Source organism: Anabrus simplex, chromosome 4 (genome assembly GCF_040414725.1).
Source record: "Anabrus simplex isolate iqAnaSimp1 chromosome 4, ASM4041472v1, whole genome shotgun sequence".
Taxonomy (NCBI): domain Eukaryota; kingdom Metazoa; phylum Arthropoda; class Insecta; order Orthoptera; family Tettigoniidae; genus Anabrus; species Anabrus simplex.
Window position 1 is genome coordinate 431,956,071 of NC_090268.1, and position 26,298 is coordinate 431,982,368.

General features: G+C 40.8%; 1 protein-coding gene across 1 annotated transcript in view; it reads left to right on the forward strand.

The window, feature by feature from the left end:
* LOC136872319 (endothelin-converting enzyme 2) overlaps positions 1-26,298 on the forward strand; it is a 274,577-nt gene that overhangs the window by 227,361 nt on the left and 20,918 nt on the right. The window contains exon 12 of the mRNA XM_067146134.2: positions 20,830-20,949. Coding sequence (XP_067002235.2) covers positions 20,830-20,949 — 120 coding nt within the window. The remainder of the gene's footprint in view (positions 1-20,829; positions 20,950-26,298) is intronic.

The window sequence follows — 26,298 nt, forward strand, 5'->3', positions numbered from 1 at the left end:
GCACGACCCTAACCGCACGGCCAACTTGCTCTAGAAAATGAGTACGCCGCCACATACTTAACTTCCGTTCACTCATTTCCAGGAAGCGTCATGAGCATCCTCTTCCTTTCGGGTAAACATTTTGCTGTTCCTAGACAATGAGGTCCAATGGCCGTCCATAACCTAGTGCATGAGTGGAATTTTTGAAACCCTCGAACTGGCTTTCGTGTATCCTGCATTGGCAGGCATATTTTACAGGCACTGCAGACTCGAAGTACAAATTCTACCAAAAATCATTTACAAGTCATAAATCCACAAAACAGTACATTATTTTATTCAGAAAATTACAAGGAATAAGATGATGTACTGTGTTGTATAGGAATTGGGATGGGTTCATATACAGTCATTTATCTTCAAAAATAGTTGAGACCTAAAGACTATTGACATTGCTTAAATTATTTATTTTCTCAAAACTTTCACTGTAAGTAACATGTTTATATTTATGCGAATTTAAAAAAAGAAAAGCGATGTACAAAAGGAGCACTGTCTTATTCTTTCTTAAACTGCTTACCCTCCAGGGTTGGTTTTTCCCTCGGTCCCAGCGAGGGATCCCACCTCTACCGCCTCAAGGGCAGTGTCCTGGAGCGTGAGACTTGGGTCGGGGGATACAACTGGGAAGGAAGACCAGTATCTCGCCCAGGCGGCCTCACCAGCTATGCTGAACAGGGGCATTGTGGAGGGGAGATGGAAAGATTCCATGGGATAGACAAGGGAGACGGAAGGAAGAGGCCGTGGCCTTCAGTTAGGTACCATCCCGACATTTGCCTGGAAGGACTGGAAAACCACGCAAAACCACTTCGAAGATGGCTGAGGTGGGGATGGAACCCTTCTCTATTCAGTTGACCTTCCGAGGCTAAGTGGAATACAAGTTTTCAAATTTCGTGACAGAGCCGAGAATCGAACCCGGGACTCTGGGGGTGGCAGCTAATCACACTAACCACTACACCATGGAAACGGGCATTGTTTTATATGAAATAAAAGTATGTATATAGTTTGTTACACTGTTCTCAGTTGAAACGTGCAGTTCATAAACCGGTTGTACACCACAGCTTAACAGTTAACTCATAGTTGCTTGGGTGGGTTCTTACCTTTTCTTTCAAGATTGTCGGGCTTCCAGAAGTGCACTAGTTTATTATAACAGCCCTGGTGAATCCCACCATTACACCGTATGTAGACTTTATCTTCATCTTCTTTTCTTCCAAGGAGACAACACACAGAGGATTGTTATTTTGTGGCAGTTTCTGGAGAATATGAGATGGGCATCCTGCATGACCTGCTGCCCCCACAACTGGTATAGGAATTGGGATGGATTCATATACCAATCCTTTAACTATATTGGACACTACTACTACTAAAAATGTTTTCATTCCTCCCCTAAAGAGGGAGGCGTGCCTCTTAGACGATGACGCCGTCTCTCAGGTCGGAAGATTTGTTACAGTGAAGGAGATGCACGGAGAAGATGAGGTGGTTGGTGACCGTGGACTATACTAGAACTATCCTGGCATTCGCCTTAGTGTAGGAGAATGGAGAACCACGGAAAACCATTTTCAGGACAGCCGACGGTTGGGGCCAGCCGTGAGGTCCAACCCTGTCCCGTTTCCCGAATGCAGAGGCGTAGAGCCACGGTAGAGCCGTGGCCACCCCTCCCCTCTTCGGTTGGCCGGTCAGAGCGCAGAGCTGTTGGACCACGGACCAGCCATGACCACTTATGGGCCGAGACCCACTCTGCATCTACCGACTGTACTGACCATGAAGTCCCTTCTTGGTAAAGGCTTTTTGCTGTTCTTCATGTACAGAATGTATGCATCATATCTCAGCCGCGTCGCGTGTCACACAGAGCTGACAGTAGATAAAAAATCCAATATATATGCCAAGTTGCTCCTCAGGCAGTCAGTACTTCAACAGGAACTAAGTTAGCCTATAGTGTGTCGCCTCTTTGGTTCATTCAGCAATATCAGTGACTGTCAACAGCACCATGCGGTTAGTCAGTTAACCACTCTGGGGTAACTCAAGACCAACTACAATTACATCAGACCGTAATCCAGAATAAACATGGCGGACATCGGTGTGCGATATGAGAGGTTGAGGGAAAGGTTATGCATATTTATTTCGAGTCACCTAAAGAAAATATCACAAGTCGAACGTCATGAAATGCAACTCACTAACTCAAAATATGAATAATTAAACACCAAAAGTAGCGTTATAGCGTACTGTAAGTCTAAATGAAATGTCAGAGGGGAAAATAACGAAGGGAGAATTATTGTATCAACGTCAGGTTGAAACAGACACAGAGTATAAAATTATTTCACATATGAATCTCCAGTCAGCAAATACGATATATAGATGTCACACCACCATTAACCACAGCCCATTATGTAAAACACGCAAACAAATTTCTCCAACAAAATTTCAACCCTCCAAAATCCACCTGTATTGTTGAGTAGGTACAAGCGATATTTGTATGATACACTTGACCATCTAAAGCACTAGTCAGCTTAAAACTCACCAGAATTGATGGCATAATTGTATTTTATATATAAAAAACAGAATCCTCACGTTAACTCACGGGAAATGGGGTTAGGTTTAGTTTACGCATGTTCATTGTTAAACGTTGAAAATTAATTACATCATTCTTGCACCACCGTTTAAAAATAATTTAGTCTCTAAATCATAAATTTTAGTCATGATTTCTGGGACTGATTTAAGATCCTTTGTAGTAAGGTAAGTTGGCTGAGAAGGCAAATGCTAGGATAGGCATCATTAGTTTAAACTTCGGAAGTTTTCGCGGTACTCGAATTACATCACCACCTTCTATGGGTATATAATGTCTTCCCTGACAATATTTGATTTCAAAAATGATTAATCCACACAACATTATTAGTCCTATGATTCGGTTCGAAGCTTTCCTTACGAATGCTCTTAACCCAATTTTGTCTTAATACTAGGTCTTTTGGAAACAGGAACACTGGAGCTCTTACTTGCATCCAGGCACTCAGCACATTAAACTATAAACATATTGCATAGGTAACTAAAAATGAAGGAAAAACTTTCAGAGAAGAACACGAGAATCAACATTAACCTTATCTCCACCGATATTGTTGGAATAAATAAGCTCTTTGAGAACAAATAGCTTCTTACGGCACTAAAAGATGATCTGTAACCTTCTTAAGACTATAAACAAATATAATGTAGATTAATAATATTCAAATTTCCGTAAATATTTGGTAACAACACGGCTTACAAAATCAAAACAAACGCATGCTAGCACTCCAGCTGCCGCCATTATGGACAGTTTCGATAGGTCGGTTAAGGTAGTTGGTCTTGGGTAACTGTTCTGTGCCATGGTACGTGCTGCCATCTTTGGGATTTGAAAATAACTTTTAGGGAGGCATAGGAAGCGGGTCAGCAGCATGCTCGACATGAAGCAGCCACTGGAAGCATATCGAGCAGGCAGTGCCGGGATCACACAGTAATCTGTGATCATATTCGCCATACCCACAGCATTGCCCCTTCAAGCTCTAGCTATGCAATACGCCGAAGATTGTAGTTCAAAAGGGGATTGTGATTTTTTTTTCAATTTGTTTTACGTCGCACCGATACAGATAGGTCTCATGGCGACGATGGGATAGGAAAGGCTTAGGAGCGGGAAGTAAGCGGCCGTGGCCTTAATTAAGGTGCAGCCCCATCGTTTGCCTGGTGTGGTAATGGGAAATCAAGGAAAACCATCTTTAGGGCTGCCGACAGTGGGGCTCGAAACCACTATCTCCCAGATGCAAGCTCACAGCTGCGCGCTGCTAACTGCACGGCCATTTCGTCCGTGGGACTGTGATCGACTGGCGTGGCGCGAGATTCGATTGGAAACGGAAAGTGAATCGGCACTTGAAACTTCGTATATACATTCTCAACGAACAGAAATCTTGTTCTCATCGTAGAATAGCGTGTAAATTTCGTGAGTTTTGGGATTATCAGGGTGTTAACGTGCGCCCTGCCATATTTAGAAGATTGAAAGGAAACAATGCTATCAGTAGCTTCCAGTCGGTCTGGAACAGGTGGTAATGGTAAATGCATTTATCTTTGTTCTCTTTCGATTGACACGTAATTAGCACTTTCAATTACTAATTGTTCGATTCAGCCTTTTCCCACATCACGTGGGGTCAGTGTTGCTTTGGTAAATTCTTCTCTTCCATAAATATCCATCCAATGCTTCTTCCCTCTTCCAACTTTTTTCTCTTAGATCCCCTTCTACCTTGTCTTTCCATCTCATTTTTGGTCTTGCTCTCTTCCTTAACCCTACAATTTCCAGGTTTCCAATTCTTTTCCCCACGTAGTCCTACCCTATTCACTGCACATGACCATGCATTCTTAGCTTGTTTTCTTGAACCTTCTTTCACTTTCACTGATCCTCTGATGTAATCATTTCTTACTCTATGCTTTCTTGTAACTCCACTCATCCTTCTTAACATTCTCATTTCTGCCACTTCCATCTTTATCCCCTGGGCTTTTGTGGTCGGCCAAGTTTCTGTACTATAAAGTATCGCAGGTCTCACCACAGATTTATAGAGCTTTCCTTTCATCCTGCAGCTGACCTCCTTATCACACGGTACTCCACTCAGTTTCTTCCAACTCATCCATCCTGTGTTGTATTTCAGCCTCCAGACCTCCATCACTTTGTACGTATGAACCCAGATATTTAAACTTCCTGACCAATGGTAGTTCTTCTTCTTGCAGGTTAATACATGTGCTTCTTTAGCACACATATACTGTTTTCACCCTGCTGATCCTCATTCCTCTTTCTTCCAGAGATTTCATCCGCTCTTCAAATTTCTCTCGTAGTTTCCCTCGGGTCGGTTCGCAGAGTACAACGTCGTCGGCAAACATCATACTCCATGGCGCCGCCTACTTTGCATTTTTAACCAGCACATCCATTACCAGGTCAAAGAGATATGGGCTGATAGCAGATCCCTAATGTAGTCCTACTCTCACTGGAAATTCCTTCGTTGTACCTACACTGCTCATAACTTGTGTCGTCACACCTTCATACATCTCTCTCACCACTCTCACGCACTTTTCTGACAGGCCTATACTTCTCATACTTCTCCACAGCTCTTGTCTCAGAACTCTGTCATACGACTTCTCTAGATCAATGAAAGCCATATGTAGATCAGCCTGTACCTCTCTGTGTCTCTCCATCAGGTGCCTTAGTGCAAATAATGCGTCGGTTGTTCCTCTTCCTGGCATAAATCCAAACTGTTCTTCACAAACTTCGGTTTCTAAACGTAACCTTGCCTCATTGATCCTTTCCCAAGTCTTCATTGTGTGGGACATCAGCTTTATCTCTGTATAACTGCCACAGTTTTGAATGTCACCTTTTCCCTTATTTATGGAAACAAGTAGGCCTTTGCTGGCAAGATGTAGTGTTTACAGTGCACTATGTCTTCTGGTATGGGCTAGAATAAAATTGTTACTTTCATTGACCTGTCTCAGTCTTATACTTGGCTTTGATAATGTGAAAGTGGCTGAGGTATGAGTGATGCTAGAAATGTCATTCCTAACGCAGCCAGTCCCTGATATGAATGGTGTGGAAATGTCGCTCATAGGGTCGATTGGTGCACGCATTTCAGTGGGCTTGGCAGGCTGATGTGCAATAGCAACATCTGGCTCAGTGAGGAAAGCAACGGGAAACTACCTCACTCCTCATTTACCTAGTACGCCTCTTCAGTGACACCTAGGCCACCTATGACAGCTAATGGTGAGCCTGTTGAGGATCCAACCAGCCTTCGGGCTGAATACCCAACAAACATACATACATACATACACATAGAAACAAGTATACTACTTCTCCAGTCATGTGGCATTCTTTCTCCTTCCCATATCTTCTCCACTAAATCCCAGAGAATATCAATGCCCTGTTCTCCCAGGCTTTTCCATACTTCTAGTGGAATTTGATCCGCGCCAACTGCCTTTCCATTTTTCATTTTCTTTACTGCGTTTCCCACTTCTTCCCTACTTATAGCTTGGGTCACTCCTTCATTTACCTCTCCATCCCTGTACTTTTCTCTCACATTTTCCTCATTCAGTTGTCTTTCAGAGTACTCCAGTCAGATTTTCAATACTTCCTCCTGATGGTGTACTACTATACCTAACTCATCCTTCATCTGCTTCATTGATTTTATGTCCTTGGACGCTTCATCTCTTGCCTTAGCAATCCTTATTAGTTGAACTGTTCGATTATTGCGATAAAATAAAGAGCATGTGCAAACGCCTGTTATCAGGCGCTGCCACAGGAGGAACGTAATAATAATAATAATAATAATAATAATAATAATAATAATAATAATAATAATAATAATAATAATAATAATAATAATAATAATAATAATAATAATAATAATAATAATAATAATAATAATAATAATAATAATAATGTTGTTGTTGTTTTACGTCCCACTAACTACTTTGACGGTTTTCGGAGACGCCGAGGTGCCGGAATTTTGTCCAGAAGGAGTTTTTTACGTGCCAGTAGATCTACCAACCTGAGGCTGACGTATTTGAGCACCTTCAAATACCACCGGACTGAGCCAGAATGGGGTCAGAGAGTCAGCATCTCAACCGTCTGAGCGTCCAGCTCGGCTGGAGGAACGGATAAAACACCTGATATTAGGCGTTTGCCAGTTCGAGGGTTAAAAATATTATTTGATGTGAATACTCCTTATAAATCGGAATGACAATTCGAAAAGTTGTTTGAGATGAGAATAGGCCAGATTTTAAAATGTTAGAAAATACGAATCACTCAGAGTACAGTAGAGTTGGGTACACATCAGTGGCGTAGCCAGGAATTGACGATGGGGAGGTCCGTACATAACTTTCATGAAATATAGCGGGTTCAAACCCGGCAGAGGTAGTTGGATTTTTGAAGGGCAGAAAAGAAGTCCATTCGACACTCCATGTCGTACGATGTCGGCATGTAACTGATCTCTAGTGAGACATTTGGTGTTTACCCGACAAAATTCATTAAATCTCAGCCATAGACGCCCAAGAGAGTTTCGTTTAACTCGGTCTGCCATCTAGTGGGTCTGGAGTAAAACGGAACGTCGAAATTGACGAGCCGGCAGCCAGATGGCGTCAAATTCAAATGTCTGCACACGGTAGGTGAGGCCATACGATTATTATTATTATTTTTATTATTATTATTATTATAAAATATGTTTGTAACATATAGGCCTACGCTTGGGTTGGTATCCCCTGAGGTTTTACAAATTATGGGGAGGTGCCTATTTCAGATTCCAGTCTCCATATTTTCTACTAATTTGTGATTATTATTTTTATGAAAAATTGGAAATACTTTTTTTACTCATACTGAGTTCGCAGCCAAAGGTAAGTGTTTGATACTATCTATCTATCTATCTATCTATCTATCTATCTATCTATCTATCTATCTATCTATCTATCTATCTATCTATCAATCAATCAATCAATCAATCAATCAATCTGCATTTAGGGCAGTCGCCCAGGTGGCAAATTCCCTATCTGTTGATTTTGTAGCCTTTTCTTAAATGATTTCAAATAATTGGAAATTTATTGAACATCTCCCTTGGTAAGTTATTCCAATCCCTAACTCCCCTTCCTATAAACTAATATTTGCCCCGGTTTAATTAAACATTTATTGCAGCAAAATAGACATACATTAATGAAAGATATTATAACAATTTAACACTTGCACCATTGGTCTCTGAATGATCTAGTCCTCTAAGTGATATCGTTCACATAACTGTCCACATAATGTACACTTGCATGAGTTTGACGGTTCGTGGTATGTCGTATGGTGGAATCCATGTACTGCAAGTCTTGTAAGCACGTGCCTCGTCTCAAAATTTGCTGCTGTCCATGGGCGGTCGATCATGGCCCCAGTTCCATAGAATTCCGTGGGTACTTTTTCTCTTTTCCTAGTTAGTGTTCTTTGTAGGTTCTCCGATGCCGTTGTGTTGGGCAGAGGGTACATTGTCCTTAGATCCTCTATGAGGAAAGTTTCCCGCGCGAGAAGGCAGACTAATCTGGATCTTGTTGTTTTTGGCACTCCAATTGCTCTTTTGATGTATTGTACCCGCTCAAAGCCTGAGTCCCAACCAGCATTTATCTCAGGGAGTGTTACGGTCCGAATCCATCGCAACTAATAAACTATAAAAAAAAAATATTTTGAGATATAAGATCTCAAACTAAATGTAAGGGCGTCATCCAATCAGTACTACAGGGTTGAACGGGACACTCTTCAGATCAAAGGGAAATTATGAAGCCTCCGTCCTAGGAATGGGGACGGATATTTAAACGGTCACCAAGGGTTTACTATTCTACAAGAACAAGAACCTGGAACTGTTTCCTTGCAAATGCTAAAGGAGCATTTTATTTAAGTAAACAAATGAAATTTTACACACAATCAAAATCTGTTGACCCTTGATTTGCCGGTAATTTGGCAAATTATTCCTGAAAAATGATTACATAATATTTGTCACTTTTAACCACCCTTCCATTTGGGTGGTGGAACCGTTGATATCTGAAGGTATCAGATTTACCTTCGTTAACACCATGACCATATTTGATCATGGATCAATTACCTGTTGGCTAAGTAGGCGCGATCACATGGACCATGTTATCGCCTCCACTTTGATTGAGATGAGACCAACCCGGGAAACTACAAACTCTCCCCGGGTTCCTAACCAAGATATGCTAATCGTTAGTTGAAGGAATATGACAAAGGGACTCTAACCTAATGGTCCAGATGTAGGGATTTGCCTTCATTGTACACACATTAACTTAACTTATTATTTACAACCAATTGACATTATTTCGTTAATTCGCCAGCTGACTTCCCTAGTATCATCCATCATCAGCATCTGAAATAATAAGAAAAATAAAAAAATAAAAAATATTTTATTAATTATTATTATTATTATTATTATTATTATTATTATTATTATTATCATCATTATGTTTCGTGGAGATCATGATTATCGTAACCCGTAGTCATCCTCGGAATAATATTTCAACATTTCGCGATTTTTATTATCATCTGAAATAAATAAAAGTAGCTTCTTTGATTATTCTTCTTCTCCTTCTTCAAATATTCTCATTATTATTATTATTATTAGTTAAAAATCTCAAATTTTTCATTTCGACTCCCAACATCATTATTATGTCCAAAATATAAAAAAAGTAAATTCTTCTTCAAAAAAAGTAGTTTTTTATATTTATCATTATTATTAATTAAAAAAAAATCAATTTCGCCTGTTACACGGTAGTCCACTCTTAATATGTTTAACGCATAACCCCTTTTACAATTCCGATTTATTTTGGCACTAATCAATCCAGATATGATTTACTTGGAATATTATTATTATTATTATTAATAGTATTATTATTCTTTCGAGAATCTTTATTTTTATTCCCCATCTTTATAATTTAGTCACATACGTTCTCTCCCAAACAGAAATCACCAAGATCCGAATTCACATCGGTCGGGACATAATAGTGTTCGAACCCGCAACCTTAATTTCGTACTGTCGTTAATTCATGGAGACCATATGCTCCTAAGACAATTCTCAAATCCCATAACACCTCGCAGTTGGGCAAATACCTCCAATCTCTGCAAGTGTTAAATTATTCCTTCCTTTTCCATTTTGAAGTCCATTTATCCATTGGAACTCTTCAAAACATTTTCACAAATTAACCCTCGGTGTGTGGACTCTATTCTGCCACTCAATACACCGGTATATAAATACAACCTCTATGTGGGCCTTAAGATCCATCTATTTCTTCATCAACATCAGTACAATTCACTTTCATTTCGGGCCGGATTTCTGTCCCACTAAACTCCAAATCTCAACTTTTGGCTCAAATCCCTCTGGATCTCAAACATAGCGTGACCATATTATAAAAGTGCCTATCTCGTTTCTACCAAATTTATTTATGATTATTATGGAGTCCAAAAACGTTAAATCAACATTTGGTGTTAAAACCGGATTCACTGCACAAATTATAATTATTCACGGCACATGTGATCTCCACATTTAAATTACTTTAATTTGCAATCATTCTATCCAACTAGGCCCGTGCCTTTATTCTCAAAGATTATTATTCAACACGCCTTAACTCATTACCAAATTTTAATGTACTACTTCGACACTTGTACAGATTATTATTATTTTGTCCACTGGCGAACTTCGCCATATTTACAAACAAATCAATGGACTTCATTCCGTCCCACAACAATATAAATCACTTGGCAATCCTACCTCTGGATTATCTTAACAACATGCCTTAATATCTATAAAAGTTCCGATAACGGAAAAACACTTTGGAAGCACTTCTAAATGAATATTAACATTATCTTTAAGTGAAACGTGCTCCGTATCATATCAAACAACTCAAGCACTTGAATGAACAACTCAACCCTACTATACTCTATTTAATAATCAACATTATGATGAGTGCTCGATCTAATCTACATATTAATTTGTCCCTTTGTCTATCTATCTTTGAATTTATACGAGCCGTAAACGGCTCGTTTCACAATCAAGTTACCATGATAAATTAATATGATTTCCTCCCCCTAACGATAGCAATCTACAAATATGTTAAAAGGTTACTCATCTCTGCCATTGTAGTCTGCTAAAACCGGACGAGAAGCCACAGCCCCTCCGGTTTTTAGCAATGCATTCCACTGGTATTCATTCCAGCTTGAAGAATTAATCCTTGACCCTTTTCAACTTTACACATTTTGAATAAAAACAAATAAATTAACTGTTGCACTTTGGAATAATTTCCACCCTAAATTCTATTCACAAATTTTACACTCTCGGCCTTGTATCTAGCCCACTTAATGTAGATATACATTCTTCATTCCTTTTCCGGACACTAGGAACATGGGATACCTCGGGATTCCCTTTACAACGGCCCGTGCGCGCACTTGAATTTCCCGTCTCACGTTCGTGTAGCTGACCAGGTATCAGTTTAGAATCGACTGTTTACTAGGTGACATAAACACTCGTGACCGTTCTCATGTAACGCACTTCCTAATCTGTTGGTAGAATCTCACACTCCGTAAGTTATGCTTTACTGAGTCCTGTCTATTTGAAACACTTCATACTAGTATACTGCTCAAGACTGTAATATGAGCTACATCACGTCATGAATCACTGTACTATGTAACAATATAATACTTCGAACCCTACTCCACGAGTAAGTACACACTCGCACCCCTGGCGTAATCACGGCTCGAACAAAATATCAGCAGTTGTCACGCACCCCGGTCGTGCTATCAGCTCGAACACACTGTCAAAAAAAGTTGTCAGTCCTTGTCCACGACTTCGTATTTATACTTGTATCCCCTCTCTTCCGAGTTCAACGGAGTTCTTCTTCGGACGCGCAGTCCCGATATCTTCATACGACACTTTGCGGTTTGGCCCGTGGCTTTAATATACTGTATGATCCAATGATGTAATTATATTCTCAAATGCTCTATACCAATTCTCAACTATTATCGTTCGCTGGTAATGGATATATTCGCGAATTTAGCTGCCGTATCCCGGCTCGGGATATCGCGCTCTTTTGTGGCTTCCTTTGACTTCAACCAATCAACGAATAGCGTCCATGAATTCTCAGAATTACACCATGCAATCTCCCGCAATTATTAACTTTTTATAAGTTTTATGGTATAGTAAGGCTCCTAAATTCCACTTTATTCTGAATCGATACTTCACTTCCTTCTATCAGTTTAATCCACGGAGTTAGCCTCGCTAGTGCTTCTTACAATACGAAGTTGTCGCCTTGCTTTGGTCAAGTGAATTTTTCCATTGGTCCACCTTAACCACGTGACCGGGAAGGCTCATATTTTTTTCTTCCAGTGCCAACCCCGCGTTCAACTCCCGCTAGTTACATGGAGATACCCCTACGTCATTTCTCAGAAATTTGCACTCGGCTCTCTGCGCTGTTGCTACTACCAAGACTGCCCGGGGCTATGAAAACTTTGGCAACAAGTTATCCTCTCTCTTACCTCGTTGTCACAATTTCTGAGAATTCTAATTCTGTCACTCATTGTGTTTGTTAATCTCAATGGAGACAACAGTCTGTGGTATGGTGAAACCTGTCATCTCGGACTGGCCTGTTCTTACTGTATGTACAGTAAGATACTATTTATTCTGAAAATGAAATATATATTCCTCAATAATTCATCATAATTACAATTGCATGACGCTTATCACACCCCCACCAGGGCGCAGTATCTTGCTTTAACTCTTTCCAGTGTTGCTAAGTTCTTTTCATTCAGGTGAGTCCATGTAATTTCAATACCATATGTAAGTATTGGTACGATTTTCGATTTGAAGAGCGCCATTGCTGTATCTAGATTTAGTGATCTGATGAAGCTTATTTCGTTTATCGCTCTAATGGCTTGTGTCGCTTTCTCTATTGCGTGCTTAGTGAAGCATTTTGCAAACGGCTGGAGTGTTATCCCTAGATATTTGTATTATTTTGTGATATATATTATTTTTCCTTCCAAGGTGATTCTTGTCAATTTTGGTATTTGCCCTCCTGATCTGAACACCATAATTTCCGTCTTCTCAGTGTTAATTACGAACTTGTGTTCAATGCACCATTTTCGCACATCGTCTATAGTGTTCTTCAGTTTCTTTAAGCTTTCTTAGCCTATCACAATATCATCGCCGTAGGCGTATGCTGCTACATCTTTTTTTTGTGCAATTTCCATAATGTCCTTCACTGCCAGGATGCACAGAAGAGGGTTTAGTGGGTCCCCTTGGAGTACACTATTTGTTTGAATTATTGGTTCTGAAAGGTCTAGGCTGTCCGAGATCCTTATCTTGTTCTATTCATTTACGGAGTTTATAACTCTTGTCCAGGCGCTGTCTCTTCCTAGAGTTTCCTTGAGCTTCCTTTGTGCTAATGCTTGGTCCAGGAGATCAAAGGCTTTTGTGAAGTCTATAAAGATTGTATAGTATTTTTCCTTCCTTTCGATAGCTTCCCATATGTTGTTTAGCAGTAGTTCCACCTCTGCGACAGTGGATCTTCCTTTCCTAAACACGAATTGAGATTCTGGGAGGTGTTCTTCTACTGTGTCCCTTATTCTTTCTGTGATTATTTTTGTGAATACCTTAAAAGGAATGCTTTCCAATGCTTTTTCTCTATATTTATTTGTGTCCTTCGGATCTCCTTTACCTTTGAACATTACCTTTACTATTGATTGTCTCCAATGATCTAGGATTTTGGCTGTTTCTATGCATTTTTATAAAGTTTCGTCCAAATTGGTGCTAGTAGATGAGCTGTGTCTTTAAGGAATTCATTATATATCATATCCGGTCCTGCAGCTTTTTTTCCTTTTTGTGGATTCAGTAATGTTTTGAACCTCATTTGTAGTAAGTGGAGACCATGCTGCCATCTCATGCGTTGTATGCTCTTGGTTGGTTTCCGGTGTTCCTTATCTTCCTTCTTTATTGAGGGTGTCTTTGAAATGTCTCGTCCATTCCTCGATACTGATATAGTGGGCCTATGCCTGCTTTCGAGGACGGATTGCTACGAATGGGTCTATCCTGGCTCCCTAAACTATTCTTCTTCCTTCTTCTTCCCTGTATGCCGTTTTCGTCTCCCGTGTTAGTGTTTTGTAAAGTCTTCTTATCTCGGTGTATGTCTGAAGGAGTGTATGATTCTCAATGTCCGATTTTAGTCGGTGTAGAACTTGAAGCACCTCTCTCCTTAGCAAGAAGCACTCCTGATCGAACCATGCTTTTGATTTTCGCACTTTCCTGGGACTGGCCGCTTGTATTAAGAGTTTCTCCAGTTTATGAACTGCTTCCTCTACATTTGAGTTGTCAATTAGTGTTGTTATTTGTTCCATCTGTTTTTGGCATTCTTCCACATTCCTGATATCCAATCTCCTTGAGAGTATTCTTCTTTCTTGTTTATTTTTTGCCTTCTATTCACTTTGTATGTTGATGCTCATTGGAATGTGTTTCCTTATTGGTGTGTGGTTCGCGTTTCAAAGTGGGTTGATATCCCCTTTTATTTCTCCTCTTATGAGGGCGATGTCTATAGTGCTTTTGCCGTTGTGGCAAATATATGTAGGGACATTGGTGTCATTTAGCAGTATGAAACCTTCTTCTTGCAGTGAATTTATTACTAATATTGTTTTGTGATTTGGTATGTCCAACTGACAATTTAACCAATAATCAAATAAGTACTTCAGATATGGTACTATATCGCAACCCATTGTCTTTAGTATATTCACCGAAACCTAAAATCCGTAGCTGAATGATCTCTCAATAACCATTATTATATAGTAGATATATCGGCTAGAAACCCTTTTAAGAGGCGGCTGTAGAACCGATTTCTATGATTCGAGATGCCGCCTCCAATTCACTCATCCCAGGGAATAACAAGATAGAGTTAAAGTTCTCAGGACAAGCATTTTAATGTTGAAAACTTTTCTTAGCAAAGTAGGGGACACCATACCACGGAAAACGTAAAATTAAGCAATATCCTCAACTGTGCGGAAAGTTGAAGGGCTAAAGGGCCTGGAATGCTTTCAAATTGTGAGTCTTGGACAGCTCTATCAAACTAAAGAAATAAATTTCGAAAATCACTTCCGGCGTAAAATGCAGTTCCGGAAAAAGTGCCTAAAATAGCTAGTTTCTTTACTCGTTTACTTTTTAAAAATTCAAATCCTAGCCAAATTACTTTATTTGCATTATTCTGTCGGTAACGTCTTCCTTGGTTCAACATCCTCAGGCATTTTTGCATTTTTGAATAATGTCCACACCGAATGTAGTTATAAGGGCTTAAATGAAACTCTAATTGACTCACATTAGCGCTCGTAGTGGTAGAAGAAGGCAAACGGCTAATGTAATCGACGGTATAACGGTGGTTAAGAAAAATATTGGAATTGCTAGGAATAGACAAAGAAGGCCTAGAACTGATAGCAAAGCAAAGTCACCTCCGTACAGGCCATGAAGGCCCTTGGAGGAGTGGAAGGTAAAGGCTTCCACCATTCTTAACCTCGTTCGACTCGTTGGCTGAATGGTCAGCGTACTGGCCTTCGATTCAGAGGGTCCCGGGTTCGATTCCCGACCGGGTCGGGGATTTTAACCTTCATTGGTTAATTTCAATGGCCCGGGGGCTGGGTGTTTGTGCTCTCCCCAACATCCCTGCAACTCACACACCACACATAACACTATCCTACACCACAATAACACACAGTTACCTTGACATTGCAGATACCGCCCACCCTCATCGGAGGGTCGGGATTACAAGGGCTGCACTCGGCTAGAAATGATTATTATTATTGTTAACCTCGGCACGTGATGGGGTAGAGTGGTTAGCTCTATGCCCGGCCGCCTTTGCCCACAGGAATTAACCTGGTACTCATTTTTGGTGTAGGCTGAGTGAACCTCCGGAATTGGGAATCTCGTTTCTTAATCTTTACGACTTCCTTACGGGGATTCGAACCCACGTCCTTGCGGGCGAGCCGAGTACGCCTTTTCCGCCTCGGCCAGGCAGGCTCTATATTATCCTCATACTTTATTACATTTTATTTACCTAAAATTCGTAGCTCATATCCCCAGAATGTTTTCAACACTGAGTTGCTTGCCTGAAGGCCTAGAACTGTGGATTTTGTTGGTTTGTTTTAAACAATACGAAATCATCGATTCACCAAATGTTGTCAGAGCATTCTGTGTTGTATGGAACACCTTTTTAAATAACGGTATTGGTTTTATTTTCTTTAATTCAAAATAATAATAAAGTATCTGCTTTGGACCTTGGATGGAAGTGTCATGTCCAGTATTGGTTAGGCATTATCTTCTGATGTGCACCAGTCAAGACCAAAGTGGTGTAAGTCATATTTGTGTATTGTTAGCTCGTAAGATTTAATAGCTCTCTTTAACAAAGGCTGGTTTGTAAATTCACTACCAATAATTTATGTACAAGACAATATTGTCCACGTCCACAATACCAACACAGAATATATTACACATAAGACAAACTGACTTACCAGGTTGAAGCCACTTTTATTAACAATTAGCTGGTGTACCCGTGCATCGCTACGGAATTCTACACTGTCTACAGAATTCTAGATGAAGTGTTATACATGTTGTGAATAAGATTTTATTAAATTGCATAACAACATAACTGTTTATAAATTAAATTATAGGCGCCTTCCACTAAACTACCATTTCATCCAGCGTGAAAAAATATTTATAGCCTGTACTGTAGTTCTTCATTCCTCGACTTTACATATCGAGTTTTATTGAATTCTGTTTCCCCGTTTTCTCATGGCTCGGCATTGATATGGACTTAGCAACACAAATCGAAATTCTTGAATATCTCTGTCATCATAGCCGGTACGGTAAAAATGTATAAGACGTAAATGATGTTCTTTAGTTATGTAGTATTGATCGATATCACCATTAATAACATAGATTTTGTGAATTCAATTTTATGCTTAGCCCTAAACTACCATTTCACTCAGCGTGAATAAAATGACGTATATCCTAGACAGACAGAGATGAAAAATTAAAACGTGCATTTCCTTGTTACTGAGGACATGACCGATACAAAAATACCATTCTTTTTAAATTCTGAGCAATGTACAGACCAAACTCGTATTTTCTATAAGGTATCTGTACCAAATAAGGCCCACCCCATTACCCTGGCGTCATAAATGGAACTACAACGAAATTTCCCCGCGATTCCGTTAGCTCCTGACACCTTGTGAGAAGGGTATGAACTTTTTTTTGCAAGATTTTTTACGTCGCACCAACGCAGACAGGTCTTATGGCGACGATGGGACAGGAAAAAACTAGGAGTGGGAAGGAAGCGTCCGTGTCCTTGATTAAGGTACAGCACCAGCATTTGTTTTGTTTGAAAATGTGAAACCACGGAAAACCATTTTCAGGGCTGCCGACAGTAGGGTTCGAACCCACTATCTCCCGAATACTGGATACTGGCTGCACTTAAACGACTGCAGCTATCGAGCTTCATAACATACGCTTTCAGTTAGGTGGTACCCTTGTAAGTACAGTATGTCTAGCAGTAGAGTAAATTATGTCCTTTAAGACTGTGAGTTTAGTTATTGAAATAAATTTCGTTTTAAAATTTACCAACGGAGAATATCAACAGTATTACTCAACTTATCTGGTTATTACCGGTGAGTGTGTTCAGCTACATGGCTAAATGGTTAGCGCGCTGGAGTTTGGTTACAGGGGTTCTGGGTTCGATTCCCGGGAGGGTCAAGAATTTTAATCATAATTAGTTAATTCCGTTGGCACGAGGGCTGGGTGTCATCCACATCACGAGGCGCAGGTCACCTACGAGCGTCAACTCAAAAGACCTGCATCTGGCGAGCCGAACTTGTCCTCGGGCACTCCCGGCAATAAAAGCCATAGGCCGTTTCATTTTACCGGTGGCTGCTTTGTATTCTTGAATAATCTGGAGTAAAATCTGGCTCTTTCTTCAGTGTTATGACGAAATGATGTATCTTGTTAGTGTGAAAGGATAGAGATCTATGTTTCATATGCCACCTGGGATATGGATTTTTTGTCAATGATATTTAGATTGATGCCTTCACAGCCGGAAATTGTAGGCATGATAAAATTTTCTAATCATTTATACATAGGTTATTGGAAACTCGAGAAAATACGAGAAAACACGTTATGTCATATTCTTCTAGAAACCTGGCCAGACAAGGTATATAAAGAGGCAGTCTTGGGAGTTGGAGTTGAGTTGTTAGCGAGACTTGTTATTGAAAGTCGGTAGTCGAATTCTGTGTGTGAACTCATGTTGTGATTTTGTTGTGTTGGTAGTTGGTTAACATGCTAATGTAGCAGTCAAGTGTTTGTTAAAAATGGCGGTTCATTAATGTGGATATAATTTGTAAATAAAACACTAGTGCACACAATTGACAGCATTTCGTGTGTGCGTCTTTGTGAGTACGATAAATGGTGACTGTGATAGGACTGAAGAATAATTTTCGGTAGTGAATATGAGTGCAAGTGGAAATCAGAAGAAAATGAAAGTGATAATGGAAAATATGTCTGTAAAACAATTTCAAGACGAACTTGCAAAACGAAATCTTCCGACGAACGGTAAGGGAACATTGCAGACACGACTAGAAGAAGACCTCATTAAAAACTGCGTACACAATTGGCAGCATCTCGTGTGTACATCTTTGTGAGTACGATAATCTTAGCTCCATCGTATGTTCGTGCGAAGAAAACAGGAAGGTCATCAGACGAATCATGGACGAATGAGTTAGAATAAATCTTTATAAATCAAGTTGTAGGTGGTCAGCTGTCTGTAATATGGTTTGATTTGCCAATTCTTTAGATATTCATTCGTTTTAGGTCAACTCAAGACCGTATCAGTAGTTTTTAGCTTTCATGTCTGTTTGTCCGTCTGTTTATCCGTTTGTTACACCATCACGGCGACATGGCTGGTTATAGCTCAGCCAAATTTCATGTTCAGAGTATGCGCATAGAAGCAGGTTTAGATATGAATATGAATAAAAATCACTGAATAGACTGGGGTTTATAGGAAAACTAGAACAGTTTTTTTCGATTTTCTTTAATACTATTGATTTTCTGTAAAATCTGTAGACTATATGTGAAACATCCCTGCATTTTAAACAACTTTTCTTATGTACATACTTTCGCTCACTCTTCAAATGACGGAGAAAATTACTTTTTTCTGCGCGTTTTGTGCTGTACATTGCATGACAGACACTCTCGCAGAGCGTACCGGTTACCATGGCAATGTCTTTGGCTGATGGCCTGCAGGGAAGTATCGTCATGCTATTTGCGTCATCATTCCTGTGAACTTGTGGTTGTTCCTTGGGTAGAAGTTGAGAGAGACGTCAAGCTGCCATTCTGCGGGATATTTGCGGAATACCGTTGGAGGTTACAATCGTCTTCGAATAGCACTAAGGGGGCTGTTAATATTATTTTTAACTGTATCGTGGAGTGTTTCTCGTATAGTGCTAAGAAACATACAGTTTAATATAATCTTACTCACTGCACGCACAGTAATTAACGTAGAAATCCGTATACAAGGTAGAATACCGTAGCGAAGAACGGGTACATCTGCTAGTAATTTAAAGAAATAAAAGGTGCAACGAATAATTGACAGAAGAATAGAATGGATCTGAGGATGGAATTAAAGGAAGTGTGTGGGAGGAAAACGAGTAAACGGCTGTGAGCTAGCGGGGGTGGGGATGGGGGATAAGGTCGTATTACTACGGGGTGAAAAGGACTACACGTCCTACGTTATTATTCTTACTTTCTTCACCTTCTTTCCGCCCCTGCCCCCACCTATTTCCTTCTGCCCCTGACCTCACACCCATTTTTCTGCTACCACCCATTTCTTGTAATAGTTTCTTTGATGGATTATAACTATAGAGGAATTGTTTGATCGTTTTTTTCTTTCTCATTCTATTCCTGGCTTCCGTTTCAATAATGTGCAACTGACTAAAACTTACCCCTAATGTCTGTCAGTTCAGACCAGTTGGCTTAAACAACTCAAACAGTATCAGGAAACGGAAATAACCACCCACTGTCTGCCCATTTCCCTTTTACTTATCATAAGTTAGTAAGCTGAGTAAGCATAACAATATGGGGAAAAAGCATTTTTTTTTTACAAGTTGCTTCAAGTCGGACCGACACAGATAGGTCTTATGGCGACGATGGGCTAGGAGAGGGAAGGAAGCGACCGTGGTATTAATTAAGGTACAACCCACTATCTCCCGAATGCAAGCTCACAGCTGCGCGCCCCTAAACTCATGACCAACTCACTCGGTTGAATAAAGTATAAACACGGATTAATTGATGTTATTAAAATTGAGAGTGCATAATTTGATATAGCCTAATCAAATTAATACCCCATTTAATTTTTAAAATTATATTACAAAAATATTTAATTTCGTGTGGCTATTTCTAGCCGAGCGCAGGCCTTGTAAGGCAGACCCTCCGATGAGGGTGGGCGAAAAAGATAAAGCCACAAGATTAATACGTAAATACTGTTGAAATCCACCAGAATTCTCACTAGCCACTAGATACAAAAAATTCCGTTAAACAGACAACTTAAACCAACTCTGATGACGAATAATCGACGCACTTCTCGAGCATTAGATTGCGGGCTGTCCGTCCGATTGTGGTGGCGGTGATTATTCTTTCAATATGAAGTATAACTTGGCAATCATCCTACATTAACACTAATTATAGTGAACGGAATGGAAAGGGTCCGATATTTTGAAAAGTAAAGGTATCGGCCAAAGAAAGAGAAGGGTCACGAAGGGCGTGAAAATGAAAGACTCCGTACGCCCCGTAAATGTAATACCGTCGGGGTTTAATGAGGGACCGAGCTCGATAGCTGCAGTCGCTTAAGTGCGGCCAGTATCCAGTATTCGGGAGACAGTAGGTTCGAACCCAACTGTCGGCAGCCCTGAAAATGGTTTTCCGTGGTTTCCCATTTTCCCACCAGGCAAATGCTGGGGCTGTACCTTAATTAAGGCCACGGACGCTTCCTTCCCACTCATAGCCCTTTCCTGTCCCATCGTCTCCATAAGACCAATCTGTGTCGGTGCGACGTAAAGCAACTAGCAAAAAAAAAAAATATATATGATAATGAGGGATATGGAATCTGGCTGGGTAGCTTAGCAAAGGACCTGAACGGGGTTGTTCGACGTTCTTCTTGCCACAAATGAGAGAACTTTATGTGTCTTGTTGTTCTTTGTTGCAGCAATACCATTCGGGATGTTGGCTAATCCGTTCTTCAGCCTGACACTTCCAAAATACGTGGTAATGGCGAGGCTCGGGACAGAAATAGCGCGACAACTGGCTCATCATTTTGATGGCGTAGGTAAGCTCAAATCGTGTTTTCCACATTTTACTTTCCTCATGATCATCATCATCATAATCATTCATCACTGATCTGCATTTAGGGCAGTCGCCCAGGTGGCAGATTCTCTACCTGTGGTTTACCTAGTTCTTCCTTAAATGATTTCAAAGAATTTAGAAATTTATTGAACACCCCCCCAATTGGAAAATTATTCCAATCCCTAATTTGTGTACCTATAAATTTGTGCCAATTTTTCCTTTTCAGTTCCAAATTTATCAGCATATTATGATTTTTCTTTCTTTTAAACGCGCCATTGAAGCTTATTCGTCTACTAATGGCATTCCACGCCATCTGCATTTCTTGTTCTTGTATACAATAATTCCTTGCAATATTCTACTTTAATGTATTTCTGTTATGTATTTATGTTTGCATTTCACTTCGTTGCTGTACCACGATAAGGAGATTTTGCCGCTATAAAAATGGTGTATGACTTTTTCAGTGCCGGGATGTGTCCGAGGACTTTGGCTCGCCAGGTGTAGGTCTTTTGATTTGACACCCGTAGGCAACCTGCGCGTCATGATGAGGATGAAAATGATGATGAAGACGACACATACACCCAGCCCCCGTGCCAGCTGAATTAACCCATGATGATTAAAATTCACGACCCTGCCGGGAATCGAACCCGGGACCCCTGTGAACAAAAGCCAGCACGCTTACCATTTAGCCATGGAGCTGGAGAGTATATCATTACACATTCCTCGTAGGAGGCCTACTGCAAGCCTACTTGCATTGGCAGTGAGCATATACTTTTATCGTGGGATTGTTTTTAGTTAACTATATTACATTTCAAGGAACTAATGTCGGGTAATTAACATATATAATGTCCGACTTGTTGGCTGAATGGTCAGCGTACTTGCCTTCGGTACAGAGGGACCCGGGTTCGATTCCTGGCCGGGTTGGGGATTTTAACCTTCATTGGTTAATTCCAGTGGCCCGGTGACTGGGTGTTTGTGCTGTCCCCAACATCCCTGCAACTCACACACCACACATACCACTATCCTCCACCACAATAACACGCAGTTACCTACTCATGGCAGATGCCGCCCGCCCTCATCGGAGGGTCTGCCTTACAAGGGCTGCACTCGGCTAGAAATAGCCACACGAAATTAAAACATATATAATTACCCGACATTTATCATTATACTGTGGTCAAACTTACTTACTTACTTAATCTGTTTACCCTCCAGGGTTGCTTTTCCTTCGGACTCAGTGAGGGATCCCACCTCTGCCGCCTCAAGGGCAGTGTCCTGGAGCTTCAGACTTTGGGTCGAAGGATACAACTGGGGAGGATGCCCAGTACCTCGCCCAGGTGGCCTCGCCTGCTATGCTGAACAGGGGCCTTGTGGGGGATGGGAAGATTGGAAGGGATAGACAAGGAAGAGGGAAGGAAGCGGCCGTGGCCTTAAGTTAGGTACCATCCCGGCATTAGCCTGGAGGAGAAGTGGGAAACCACGAAAAATCACTTCGAGGATGGCTGAGGAGAGAATCGAACCCCCCTCTACTCAGTTGACCTTACGAGGCTGAGTGGACCCCGTTCCAGCCCTCGTACCACTTTTCAAATTTCGTGGCAGAGCCGGGATTCGAATCCGGTTCTCTGAGGGTGGCAGCTAATCACACTAACTGTGGTCAAACAATGTTCATATTTTGGAATAACAAGGAATAGATGCCGTGTATTTATAAGGCTCAGTGCTAACTGGACCACTTGATCGCATGTGATGCTGGTGTGCGTATTTCGTTAGAAATCCTCAAACAATGTCAAATTCTTCTGACTGCCCTCAAACACTACGAAACTGTTACCCACGCCTGCAAGAACTAGACGAATACTAATTTCTCGCTGCATGACAAAGGGGATATAATAGGAGTTGGCATGGAAAGCTCAAATACAATACATTACTTGTGCGCATGCGCCTGACAGTCTAGGAAACACATTTAATACACAAACACAAAACAGTGCGAGGGGTGGCATCTAGTGTGTATTTATGAAACTTGATCATCGAGCTAATAGTTAACAGTTCGATAAGTTAGCTGCTATTACGGTGTACCGAAGATTTATCGAGTCGACAACTGTAACAAATCAATAGCTATCAGACAGATATCTCACCATTCCAGAAACCGGGCAATAGTCGAGTAACTCGTCCCCTTACTCCCAAATCTTCCCAACCCAAAGTTTGCAGTATTCTCGTAACACCACTCTAATCGCCGCGAACAGATCGTGCTGCTCTCCAGTTCTCGAATCAAGTCGTCCTGGTGAGGGTCCCATACATTAATTAAGAGCCTCACCAGTGAATAATACGCCCTCACTTGTACATCCTTACTACAACCCCTCAATACCCACTGTAACCTTCCTTTACAACCTCGTTAATGTGATTACCCCAATGAAGATCTTTCCCTATATTATCGCCTAGGTACTTACAGTGATCCCTGTGCGGTACTTTCACCGCAACAAGGCAATAATTGAAACTGAGAGTACTTTCCCTCTTGGTGAAACTTACAACCTGACTTTTAATCCCGTTTACCAACATACCACTTTCTGCCGTCCTTCTCACAACATTGTTGAGGTCTTTTCGCAATAGCTCACAATCCTGTAAATTATTTACTACTCTATACAGTATCTTATATTTGATTCCACTCAGCCTCGGGAGGTCAATTGAGTAACCTCAGCCATCCTGAAAGTGGTTTTCCGTGGTTTTCCACTTCTCCTCCAGGCAAATGCCGGGATGGTACCTAACTTAAGGCCACGGCCGCTTCCTTCCCTCTTCCTTGTCTATCCCTTCCAATCTTCCCATCCCCCGCAAGGCCCCTGTTCAACATAGCAGGTGAGGCCACCTGGGCGAGGTACTGGTCATCTTCCAGCCCTCGTACCACTTTTCAAATTTCGTGGCAGAGCCGGGAATGGAACCCGGGCCTCCGGGGTTGGCAGCTAATCGCACTAACCATTAAGTTACACCACAGAGGCGGACCCACTTCTTTACTCATATAATTTATATACTTAAGATAAAGGTCACGATAGCTGCAGTTGCTTAAGTGCGGCCAGTATCCAGTATTCGGGAGATAGTTGGTTCGAATCCCACTGTCGGCAGCCCTGAAGATGATTTTCCGTTGTTTCCCATTTTCACACCAGGCAAATGCTGGGGCTGTACCTTAATTAACGCCACGGCCGCTTCCTTCCCATTCCTAGGCCTTTCCTGTCCCATCGTCGTCATAAGACCTATCTGTGTGGGCGCGACGTAAAGCAACTAGCAAAAAAAGAAAAAGGTCCCACAATACTGTCCTGTAGGACCCCTGTTCATTAAATTATCAGATAATGCTTCACCTATTCTAAATGTCTGTGTTCTACTTTTTAAAAATATAACCACCCATTCAACCACTCTTTTGTCTAGTCCAGTAGCCCTCATTTTCGACCGTAATACCCCATCATGTAACCTGTCACAAGCCTTGGATAGGTGAACAGCTATGCAGTTTAACCTCCGGAATCTAAACATTCTCCTACAAGTTGAAGCTCACTGGAATAACCTTTCCTAAACTCGAAAGCTGCTTTTCTAAATTGAGCTCTTCAGTTTTGCTGTGATACTTTCATTCTTCAATTCACATGCTTTGCGTCTCAGAACAGAGACATTAACACTTTAGTTCCGTTTCTTGGTAACCAACAGCTCACCTCCATTGCGGGTGGGACTGAAAAGAGCGATGATACGAATTTATTCGGTTCCCTCACTAAATGGACAGCTGTAAGTCCATTCGATTCCTGACTTGGTAGAGGATTTTAACTTTCAGTAGTCAACTCCGCTGGCTCTGGTACTGGGTGGTTGTGCCGTCTTCAGCATCAGAATTCATCTTAGATAGGAACTCATCTACACCAGGCTTTTCCGGAGACCAGACGCCATTATTTTTGTGTCTTACTCATGATATCGCACGTTTTTCACACAGAGGCGGTTGGGTAGTGAAGTTTAATTCTAACCACACGGTACAATTCAATTGATTTATATTGTTTTTCTTCTCCTGGTGTCGTCTCCTCATGGTAAGTTTTCCATTTTTTGTGTGTCCCGTACGAGGGTTGCCATAGTGAACCAATGTCGGCGGTGTCTCGTCCAAGAAAACACTTCTCCGCGACCACACCCAAGTTCCCTTCTACCGTGCCTGTTATGCTGTATTTGTGGTTTATCGAAACATGACCAGAATAGGATGCATTCCTGAGTATTAAGACTTCGCATTATTTCCTAGTATGACGGAGTGCGTCCTTAGTCTACCCATTCAACATCCACGTTTCAAAGATCATGAAGCCTTCACTGTCCATCCTTTCACACCGTAAAGCACCACATGCACCTTATAACGGTACACGATGGCACATTTTATTTGTAGACAAGGTCCATCCAACAGGAGGTAGGAGTGCCTATTCTTCTTCTTTCGAATAACCCATTTGGAGGGTACGATGAATCAACTTTGGTTTCTTTTCATTGTATTCGATTTCCTTTGCTTCCAGATTTCCTTCATCTTTCGAGGGTATCGTTCCTTCGCTTCTTGAGTCCACTTTCTTCTAGTTGTTGGTTTCTTACGCTCCTCAAACGCTGCCTTTTGAACTGCTTCTCTAATAAGTGTCCTGTTTTTGATTGTACCTGTTTTAATTCCAACATTTTTCATGTCCTTCTCAATTTCAATTAACGATGTGGGTTTAGATTTGTAACTATTCAGAAGGTTGAAGATGCACTTGGTTAGTGTGTTGTCATACATTCTGTAAACGTGTCCAAAAATTGTAGTCTTCTTTTCCTCATTACGTCAGTTAGTTTTTCAATTTTCAGATATAGCTCTCTTTGGTCTTAACCTGTATGCTGCATTATTATTTCGTTTAGATCCCAGTATTTTTCTCAATATTCTTCTTTCAACCTTCTCTAGTTTTTCGAGATCTCCAGTTCTTATTAGTTTAAGTGTTTCTGCCGCACATACATTTTCAGGTCTGACTACTGTTTGGCAGTGTCTCAATTTTGTGTTCCAGGATAAGGATGTTTTGTTATATACATTTTTTGTCATGTGACACATCCATTCCATTTTGTGCACTCTAGTTTCTATGGCTGTTTTTTCTTTTGTGTCATTCGTTATCCACTCTCCTACGTATTTAAAGCAATTTGTTTCACATATTGTGTTGTCATGAATTGTCATATTTTGCGAGGCATTACTGATGTTTGTCATGAACTTTGTTTTTTCAAATTATATTTTTAGTCCTATTTTAGCTGCTTCTTTTTGTAATTCTCCGATTTTTTGTTGAGCATTATCCAGTGAGTCAGTAATTAACGCCATGTTACCTGCAAAAGCTAAAAA